Source organism: Impatiens glandulifera, chromosome 7, assembly GCF_907164915.1.
Source record: "Impatiens glandulifera chromosome 7, dImpGla2.1, whole genome shotgun sequence".
Lineage (NCBI taxonomy): Eukaryota > Viridiplantae > Streptophyta > Magnoliopsida > Ericales > Balsaminaceae > Impatiens > Impatiens glandulifera.
The window spans coordinates 37,125,083-37,136,740 of NC_061868.1; the positions used below are offsets into that span (position 1 = coordinate 37,125,083).

The 11,658-nt window shown below is 27.6% G+C and overlaps 1 protein-coding gene across 1 annotated transcript; it reads right to left on the minus strand.

The window, feature by feature from the left end:
- Positions 1 to 1,937: 1,937 nt before the first annotated feature.
- LOC124946059 (pathogenesis-related genes transcriptional activator PTI6-like) lies at positions 1,938 to 3,959 on the minus strand. Its single transcript, XM_047486615.1, has 2 exons — positions 3,579 to 3,959; positions 1,938 to 3,467 (listed from the first exon to the last, which is right to left on the minus strand). Exon 2 carries the CDS (start codon positions 3,268 to 3,270, stop codon positions 2,299 to 2,301), a length of 972 nt encoding a protein of 323 aa, XP_047342571.1. The 5' UTR covers positions 3,271 to 3,467; positions 3,579 to 3,959; the 3' UTR covers positions 1,938 to 2,298.
- Positions 3,960 to 11,658: the final 7,699 nt, after the last annotated feature.

An 11,658-nucleotide genomic window follows, 5' to 3' on the forward strand; every position in this document is an offset into this window, starting at 1 on the left:
ATTAACTAATTAAAAACTCAAATAACACTTTTTTATGAACAAAATTATAATTAAAAAAATAGTTAATAAAAAACCCCCAAATAATCCAATATCAAACAAGCTCTAAAAAAACAAGTACCTGCATTAGAAGACACATAATCCAAAACCTCCTTGTCACACATAGAAATGTCACAATAATGATGAACAAGTATTTTTTATAAATTAATATTTTTTATTTGCTTTTTATAATCGTTTAGTTAAAAGTTGGGAGTCATTTTGTTTATTTTTTTTATTGAAGATGTGATTGAATTAGATTAAAAAAAATTAAATAAAAAGTTGATGCGAAAATAATTTATGTTTTTGATAATTTTAAACTATGCTGTAGAAATTTGTCTTGATCATTTTTTTTAATATCAAATATGTTTACAAGTCTTTTTTTTTTTACAAAATAAAGAAAAATCACAAACCACAAAGATTTTGTATTAAAAGTGGTTACATGTGATAGGTTCAAATCTCTCTTAAAATACTTTAAGATGACATCGTGTATGTTTCATTTCAATTTAATCATTCTTTTTCTTCTAATGAATATTGTAAACAAAGTCTTATTTATACTTAATTTTTTTTCTTCTTTTCTATTTTGTCTAGTTGTTTGTACCAAGTATTGGGTAAATTTCTAACATTATTTTATTCAAAGATATGTATTTAGATTTGATGATATTTTATCTTGATTTTATAAGTTTAAGTTCAATTCCATTACAAAAAATAAAATAAAATTTATTGTGAAGTATTATTTAGAAAAGAGTTGGTAGGGATGAGAAGAGATATGAGTGGATTATTTATTATCTCACAACTTTAGGTAAACGTAACTTTCAGTCCCAACCATAAAATCTTCGATGAATTGACATTACTTCCAGATGCTTAGACGGACCTCCACCCTTATTTATTGACTCATTTTAATTATACTTTGTATCTAATATATAATTGTCATTGACAATAACAATTAATTCTATTTTTGTTTCCACCAATAATAAAATAACATTTATAGGGCTTGCTTGTTTGATATAGGATGATTTATTTAATATTTTAAAATATTATAAAATTAATTATTTACACACACTCATTTCTTTTATTTAGTTAAAATTTTAAATTAATTTTTTAAATATTACAATATTTAAAGAGTCTAACTAGTTTAGTTTAGATAAACTCTTAAATTAAAACTTTTACTAATTTAAATTTATAATTTTACAATATTATAAATTATTTCAATTTTATAATTTTATAGAATTTTATATAAATTTTATATTATAAATTCCAAAAAATCATATTCAAATTCATGAGCTCATATAAATAACTTTATAACTATGGATTTTTTTTATTATAATTATGTTAAGAGTCTCTTAAAATACCAAAATATTATGATTTCTAAAGGTAAAAGTTATTATTTTATATGTAATTATATATATAATTAATAATAATATACTATTAATATTCTTCGAAATAACTCTTACAATCTGTCATATATTATTATATTATATTTTTTTTTCTCTCAATTTATCAATTAAAATATTTTTATTTTATTTTATAAAAATTTTAATTCAAAGACATTCTAATAATTTAATCAATTAAAAATTTAAATAAACAATTCTTTTTAATCAAATAATTTTAATTTAAAAAAAATGATCAATGAAAACCAAACACAACTAACAAACATCAAATGGTAGAAAGGATGGATGACAAAAACCAGTGTGGCTAAACATGATAAAGTGATAAAAGATATCTTTGAAATTATGAAAGGTAAAACAAAGTAAATGAATAATAAGTATTGAGAAGACTAAAATAATGAATAAAATTAGTCAACAAAACAAAAGGATAAAATTAAAAGTAGTTTAATGAAAAGTAATTAAATAGAACAAAGATTTATGAGAGAGAGAGAGGAATGGGAACAATAGATTATAAAATAAAATGAAAACGGATATTATATTAAATAAATAAATAAGGTTCATTGAAACATTAAATTATGACAGATAGAAACAGAGACAGACAACAGTAAATAAAACAAAGAAATAAGAGAAAAACGTGAAAGACCTTTGGACTGCTCTATTAGCAAACTGGAAAACCCAAAAGCCTTTTCACACTCCCTCTTCATCTTCTTCTTCATCATCATCTTCTTTAACATCTTCAGACCAGACCAGGACCAAACCAAAACTAATGAAATAATTATTAATACTCAAAAAAAAAAAACAAAAAAAAAACTCAAAACTGATTCATATATGATAATATGATAATTCCTAATAGCTGCAAAACTTGTCATTCTTCTCTCTATTGGCATACAACGTTGAGGGTGTCTTCAATCCATGAGATATCATCATTTCCAAGCTCTAAATCAAAATCAGGAAGACTACCTGAATCATCTTCATCATCATCCAATAACCCTTCAAAATTTAACTCATCAAGATTTGCAAAATCATTGAACAATGGCCCGAAATCATCAAAGCACATTGAATCAAGATCCATTCCAGGGTCTAGTCCAGCACCAATTTGAGCCATTAGTGGTTCATCAATGGCTGCAGCATTCACAGGTGTTATCTCATCACGGTAGATCATAGGAGATGGTGGATTATCCATAGCCATCAGTTCTTCAGCCAGATTATCTGCAAAATCATTCAAAAGATCATCTTCTTCCTCCTCCTTGACAGACCCATTCTCGGAGGAGGCTAATAAACCAGAACCCACAGTGCCAACTTCTAGAACAGAATCTAGTGAAGTATTAGAAACATGACAATCCGAAAAGTCATCGGAATATTCACGGATTCGCTTGTTGTTGCTGTTGCTGGGACCAGCCGCAATCGATTCAAACTCGAGCCTCTTCTTATTGTAAGCAGCGGAGGCTTCTTCAGCAGTGTTGTAAGTACCAAGCCAGATTCTCTTTCCTTGAACAGGGTCACGGATTTCAGCAGCCCATTTCCCCCATTTCCTCTGCCTAACTCCCCTGTATTTAGTTGAAGAAGAGGTGTTGATTTTACCTGTTGTAACAACCTTCTTAATCTTCTGAGGCGAAGAAGATTTCGCTCCATGGTTGTTGCTATCATGAGAAGAACTCTCCATTTCATGAGCTCTTGACCGATTCCCCGACCCAGTAATGGGAATGTTCACCACTCCAACGAACCTCGTTGTGTCCTTTTCATCATCGGACGAGTCCGTAGCATACGGATCGTATGAAAACACCCGGATTCTCCTCATCATCGATTTACCGCTCCCGTTCGTTGCAGGATTGATACGCTTCATAGTCATCAGTTGATGACAATAGAAGCAGAAAAAAGAGATCTCAAAGGAAAAAGAGAATAAGAAACTGATAGAAATAGAGAGAGAGAGACTGAAGAGAGAATAATTGCAAAGAGAATCAAGTTAGAGGTCCTCTGAAGAAAGGAAAGAGATAGTAGAAATGCTTTATGAAAAATCCTCCAAAACACTTAACACCAGAAGATGTCCTGCAAACATAAACAAGAAAAACAAACAAGAACCCAGATCAATTCCTCATCCATAAACATTAACCAAACAAAAAAAACATGTCTGCAAAGAGGAAAACATTGATGTTTTACCTCTTTGGCAACAAACGCATCGAATCAGATTGAGCAGACGGGTTAATTCTCTGCTGATAAAAGCAGCAGAAGTAGATAGAAGAAATGAATATAGACGAAATCGTAAACCTTAGGCTGAACCTTGCCGACATAAATCTTTCGATTCCTCGAGGTGGAAAAAGTTACAAATGAGAAATGAAATCAAAAATGAAAACCAATAAGCATTTGTAATAGAGAAGAAGATGAAGTAGTATTCTTAATGAGTGTAGACTGTAAGCAAGCAAGCAAATCGACTGACGGAGAAGAAGAGGAGAGAGATGAAATTTATAGAGAAATGAAATAGGAGAGAGACGGCTCAAGAGCCACAACCTAGAGCATTTGAAGAGGGACGCAGATCTCAATAATCAAAAGAACAATTCTTTATGCAAAAAAAAGAATTTAATTTAATTTAATTTTTTTGGAATCCGGATGATGAGCTGGCATGGGATTGAGATGATGATACTCCAACCAACATACATATGGCATGAACATATCACCATACCCATAACACATCTCATGCATATACCATTGCATTGCCTTTCAAAAATTACATTTGTCATTTTATTTTATTTTATTTTAATAATAAATAAAATGTAACATTGGGGAATAAATTAAATATAATATGACTTTTTATTTATGGAATAAGTCAATATAACTATATTAAGGGGTAGTGTGAATAATTATTCTCTATTTACATGGGGGAGATTTATTTCTATCAAAAGCTCAAAACCACATCTTTTTTAGACGGTTAAAAATCATTTCACCATTACATGGTAAAATCTTGTTATATTACTTTGATTAAGTCATATGAATTCTCTATTAATTAATTTTTATCAAACAAGGCCTAAAATGCTGTTCATTTTAGTCAACAATATTATATTATAATATATTATAATAATATATTATGATAATCTTCAACTCATTTAATAAAGATTTTTTTTAATTTATTGAGTTTTCTTTCTATGAATTATGCATAATATTTTGCTTCTACTTTTATTGCTGTCTAATTAATTACCATTATTACTCTTACAAAGAAAGTACAAATTTAGTAAGTAACTTATTCAATTCCTTTTTAAAAAAATTATTTTTTAATATTTGATTCTATTCCATATTATTGGAAACATATCTTACATTCACTTTTTATTTTTCTATAATAATAAAATAATATTAATAAAAGTTGAACAAACCATCTTTCTTAATAATTTTAATATTTTCTTATTAATTAATATTTATCTATAAGCATGTATTTCCCTTTTTTATACTTTATTTTAATTTTTTATATTATCATAAATTCATAATTATCATCATAATAATATTATATTTAAAAAATATTATTTATTTAAAAATTAATATAAAGTTGTAATTAAACTAATATATTTTTTTAAAAATTTATCAAGATAATTACAATTGAAATTATCATAACTCTATTCTCATTAGAATCACTATCAACTTGACATATTTTAAATACAAACATTTGAGATCAATATTAATATAATAATTAAAATATATGTAATAAATTGTTTGATTATTTGAAAATGAATGGAGTAGGGGGTGCACGTGACATGATTTTGGGCAAAAGACGTGAAAGACGTATAACTATAGAAACATCCGTACATAAGAATTTATATAATTGAATAATGAATAAATAATCATTATAGGGTACAGTCTAGAGGAGTACATTACTACATATATAGAAATTAAAAAAGGCAGCCAATTTTGTCATCAATTTATTTTAGGCCAATTTGTACGATTAAAATTGTTCATTTTGACTATGGTGATGTTTACGTTTAAAATCTTCAACTTATTAATTAAATTATACTTAGTAAATTATTAAATCATATATATATACATACATGTAACATGTTAGTACTATATTTTCTGTTATTTGTCACTTTTAGATATAACTTTATCTATTATAAATTTGAGCAAATCATCCATCAATATATACATTTATATATTTGACTTTATAAGTGTTGGGTTCATTAGCCAATTTTTGTGTTATAGATTTTGACATTATAAAAAAAAATGCTAATTAAAAAAATATATATCAACTTTAATCATAAATATTACATCATAATTGTCCATTGTATTTATAAATTTGGTTATATAAAATAAGAAAAAATTCTGGTTTGGTATGATACATTTGTAATTTGTCTAATGACTTTCTAAAATTAATTTTACAATCCAGTGAATGAAACAAATGTATATATGTAATATTTGGTCAAAATCATCATAATTTTTAAAAATATCAAATTAAAAAGAAAAAAATAATTTATTTTGTATTTCATATGAAAGTGTGATTGAATTTTTTTTAAATATAAATTATGTAAGAAGTTGTAAAAGAAAATTGATTGTGCTTAGAATTTTATTTTTATTTTTATCAAATTTGTCTGTTTTGACCCAATTTTAGATTTACGAAGGGTCATTATTATTACCTTACATTTTAAGCTTAAAAAATATTTCATATTATTACATTACTATCTAGACATTCTTAAATGAATTTCAATTTTATATTTCCACTTTAATAATTTACACTGCATACTAAGAATATCTTTTCAATTTAGTATGAAATAACATAATGTTTCTAAATATATCTAAAATTAACATAATTTTAGTTAAGATTATAAATATATATTTATATATATATAAATTCAAGATCGTCAAATATCAACGAATCTTTGACTCCAATTATTTTATCAATTTTCAACAAATAATTCATACTTGATTATAATATTTTTTTATACATTTAACTAAATTTTAAATATCTCCCGATACATGATCTTATTTTAAATTAATCTTTATACATTTATTTTTATTTGAAATTAATAAGAAGTAATTTTAAACAAAAATAAATGTATAATGATCAATTTAAAACAAAATCATGTATAGAGATATTTAAAATTTAATTTAACGTACAAGGAGTATTATATCTATTATCCCTATCGCATCTGATGCAAAAATAAAAATATCAAAATAATTTTAGTATTGTTAATATGTGACTGAATAAAATTATATTATAATACAGACCCTAGTTCAAACGGTTGGACATTGGCATAAATGTAGAAATACAAATATGTAAAATTAAAATAGAGAAAGAAAATTAATAAAGAAAATGAATAAAGATTGATAAAAATAAAAACTCGTTTATCTATCCTAGTGATAGACTATGAGACTTGGGTTAATTACAATGTCATAAGTTAAGTATTTGTTATCATTATTTTAAAGAAAAAGATGAAAAAAATTGAAAAGGATTAAAATGGTGGAGTGGGATTCAATTATGTGTTAAAAATGTGGAGTAATATATATATATCAAAGATGTATCTCAATTTAATAAAATATATATAATACATAATTAGACTCTTATATATTGCTTTTAATTTAGTAAAAATTAAATTAAGCTAATTAAGTCACTCAAATTCTTATTTTTGACTTCATTCTTATATTTAACTAACTTAATATAAAATATATTAATTAATAATTGTGAAATCTTATGTCTTACTAAACACTTCTACAAATAATACATAAACAGTTTTTAAATTTATTTCTCTTATTTAAAGCACATAAAAATAATATGGTATAATAAACGTTGCAAATACTTTAATGAAAATCTGTTGCAAATTATATAATGCGAAAATACCATCACAATAGTTCAAACGTGGGTAGGTTTCAACGCCTTAATTTGTTATATTTCTTTTAATGGTTGGATTTACCGTCTAAACTATTTTTTTGTCGAGTATATGTCGGTAATAAAAGTAGCTCATCTCCTCCTTGTAATGAATGAAAAATAGGTAATTAATTGAAAATGGCTACTCCTTGTAGTAAATAAAACCATTGAAAAATGCCATAATGAGGGGATATAACTTAATCAAAATAAACTTATTAGCCTGTCAACATGACAATTTACCTTCAATTCATAATTTATTTGTTAGCTTGTTTGATATTACTATGTTTTCTATCTAACCTAACAATTTACTTTCCATTTGATCTATGTGAACAAATATAAAATTAACATTAGCTAATTAATATGGGTATATAAGTGATATAGGTATAACTTGTTAAAATACCAATAACTTGTTTCTAAAACTCTATTTTGATTCGAAGTAGTGTAATATAGGTATAAGTGACCCTTCATATTATTTCTTGAAATCCTTTCTTTATTCCCGTGGAAGTTAGTTACGGTTACCAACTGTTTCGTTACTGAAATTTCAACACTTTTAGAACTTGTCGCTTGGTAAATATCGTCGGGAAAGGTTTTAAACCGAGTAAGAGACTCTTATTTAACGAGATGCACAAAACATTATAAATAACTCTAGTTTTTATTTTTCATAATGTTTAGTAGGAATGTCTATTTTCGAGTATAAATAATTCTCTTGTTAATATAGATATAATACCTAATAAGAAATCCTTGGATTTTGTACCATGAACATTGTAAATAAATTATTAATTCGCGAGTAACTCGTCACAAAATTTAGATTTTAGTATTTTAAGTTATTAGTATATACCTTAACAAAAATAGGTTAAATATGCCTTTTATATATTTGAATTCAACCATGCAATATTGTCATTGTTAACACAACATTTTAACTGATAATAAACTAATTTTATATGCTTATTAGATTCAAACGATAAAGGTTGATTTGTATTTGAAATGAAGGCGTCATTCAAAAACGTCATTCAAAAACGACAAATCAATATATGATGTCTAACAATTTAATCATTTCTTAGGTAAAATATTGTCACATTATTTGTCATCATTATCTTGAGGAGAACATGGTTGGAAGTCTTTGAATTATAATGACGTGTATATTAGTTAGAGTCAAACAGTGATAAATTAAATATCACTAGATAAGTGGAGGATGATGAGTCTTTATTAACTAAACGCATGATCGTTCGGACACAAACGAAGGAGTTTTTAGAATTATTTGAATTGACACAACATTACCATGTTGTTAACCTACTATGGATAGTCTCTTAGACTTTTTTCTGACCTTGAGCTCTTCTATATTCTCTTATAGAGTAAAAACTTCAAGTTATTTTTAAAATCCATTTTTGACTTTCCATTAGTTCATTAAACTCTCTACTAGCAGCCTGATAGTTGAAGCGAGGTCATTCACTTTTTTCCTCTAATGGTTATGTACATCGAATGAAAGAATTTCACCAACTCAAAAAATGTCATTACATTATTTTTATCACAAATCATCATTGACCATTATAGTTAGTTTCAAACATAGAGATTGTAACCCCACTAACACTGACTCAGACCGGCAGCACATAAGACAAGCGCTTCAACCCTTAATATTTAAGTAAACACACACACACACATATATATATATATATATATATATATATATATATATATATATATATATATATATATATATATATATATATATTTATATATATATATATATATATATATATATATATATATATATTTACGATAGTAGTGAATTTCACATTAACTATTTATATATCTTTTTAAATGGAAATTTTGTTTTTAAAATTTTAGAGTTTTCTCCTTCTAAAATATTTTTCTCTATACAATAAGAATTGTTTTCGATTAGTTATCATTTTGAAAATTGTATATGCAATTAAAATAAATAACGTTTAAGCTCAATAATAAAATCATAGCATAAAAAATATAATTCAAAATAAAAATATAATTAATTGACTCGAGTATCCTCAAGAAGAGCGATGAGTTCTCCAAACGAATCAACATTTTTTTATGGATTTAATCTTCAACATCGTCATGATAATGACATTGTGAATTATTCTTAATGACATACTTTGATTGTTAAATATTTTCTGATTTTTTTCCAGATAATCCAATAGAAAATTGTGGAGACAAAAATCCATCTTGTAAGTCTCGCTCTTTGAGTCGCCTCGATCCATGCCTCCCAATAGCCACCGACGGTCTCTGGCATAACCTTTAGATTCTAGTCAAATTTCACAAAAGGCTCCATATACTTGCCACAACGTGGCCATGTAAAAGAAGATGAGAAACCGTCTTCACCTCCTTATAACAAATACAACAATCACTCACAATAATTATATCCTTCTACATACATTTATCATTAGTGAGAATTATGTCATAAATAACACTTTAATAAAAAAAAATAAGATCTTGGTAATTATCTTAGACTCTCACAATTTTTTTCTCAACAAAGCTCTATCGAGTTGATTTTATTAAACAAAGTGTAACATTATTAGTTACTATTCTTTGTAAGTATTTTTTGTTGCAATTTTAAAATTGAATAATGATGTTGAAAGACAAATTACTCAAAATTGTGGATATAAGAACGCATAATCAACCCTATTAGATAAAGGGAAAATTATTAAATTGAGTTAAAGAATTAATAAGGTGGAATTAAGATTATAAGAAAATCAATTAATTAAGAGAAACACTTTAATTGAACTTAGAATAATTAATTAAGGTTTAGTTTTAATGTTGCGTCATAGTTTTGACGATGAGATTAAATAAAACTAAGTTCCAAAAATGTTTAATGCGCAGGTAAAAAACTAAGGAAGTGTGAACAGACGTCTCAACAATAGAGCTGTGAAGAAGAGCGGGAAGAAGTCTCAACAGTAGAGCTGTGAAGAAGCGCGGGCAGACGTCTCAACAACAGAGCTGTGAAGAAGCGCGGACAGACGTCTCAACAGTAGAGCTATGAAGTAGCGCGGACAGACGTCTTAACAGTAGAGTTGTGAAGAAACGCGGACAGACGTCTCAACAGCAGATCTGTGAAGAAGCGCAGATAGACGTCTCAACAACAGATCTGTGAAGATGCATTAGTAGCAGTCTGAAGAAGAACTGAACAACAAGGTTGCGTCAACATCTGTGTTATGCCAACAATAGAGTAGCGAACATCATTGTTGCAGCAACATTTGTTATGCGCTATCAGTAGCACTCTATAACAACTAACTGCCACATCAACTCAAGATGATAAGAAGTGCAACCAATGGAAAGACGACACATATTCAAGAAATAGAGTCGACCGTTGCTACGAAAAGACAGCAAAACACAACGACGACTTTCTTGGTTACTTAACCCCTAAATTACTGATGCATTAATTGTTGTATTAAATATTGAATCCTCATTAGTCAATTCAGATCCCGAATTTCCAAACTTCAGGTAAAATCAAGATCTTTGAATTTACCGGCCATTCGACCATTGTCATGCTTCATATATAAAAAGCATCAAAGTTCCACGGCTAGGTAGAGAAAACATATACACACAACGAATATGAGATCAACCAAGCATTCAAACGATTCAACAATCTACGAATACTCAATCTACTTACTCTCTAACTCATACTTCATAAGTGTATTCTGTGAACTGAGAGATATCATACTGTAATATCTTAGAGCATATTAAGTATTGTAAGTTGAACAAAAGTTGTCTGTTCAATAAAGAGTGATTACTAGGAGTTCAAAACAGGTAGTTGTTAAGTCTTGAGTTTCTAACTAGGTTTGTGTAGAAGCTATACAAACCAAAGCCTTCTAGTGGAATCCTTTTGGAAACAAAAGAAGGGGTGACGTAAGAGTTTTATCTCCAAACATCCATAAAACTCTCGTGTTATTTACTTTCCGCATCTTTCCGTCTTGCATCTGTCGCTTCAAATCTAGAAAGCATTTCCGTCTTTGAATCCTTTCAAGAGCTTGCGGCAATTTGTGTAAAATAGAAACAAGTTTTAAATCCCTAATATGATTAAAACCGAATTGAAAGTCAAGATTTACTCAACAACATTCACCCCCTTTGTTGTTGACATCGATCCTAACAAGTGGTATCAGAGAAAAATACTAATGCAACAGCCAAGTAGATTGAGGATATTGATGCAAGAGAAAAATGCATTGAAGCTACTAAAGTTGTTGTTGATGATATTAAAAAGGGGAAGGTAGTAGACGAAGGAGCAGCAACTGAGGGCGAAGAGATGGCTGTAGTCAGGGCACTCGAACTAAGAGGAAGTCAGACCGTGGAGGAGGTTCGGGAGGAAGAGGAGGAGGCTTGAGTGGAGGCATGGAAAAACTCATCTTCAGTGACAAAGGCCTCGAAGGATAAAGC

What these genes read in the sequence shown, in the direction of transcription:
- LOC124946059 (XM_047486615.1), bottom strand. Translation starts at nt 3,270, where the DNA reads ATGACTATGAAGCGTATCAATCCTGCAACGAACGGGAGCGGTAAATCG.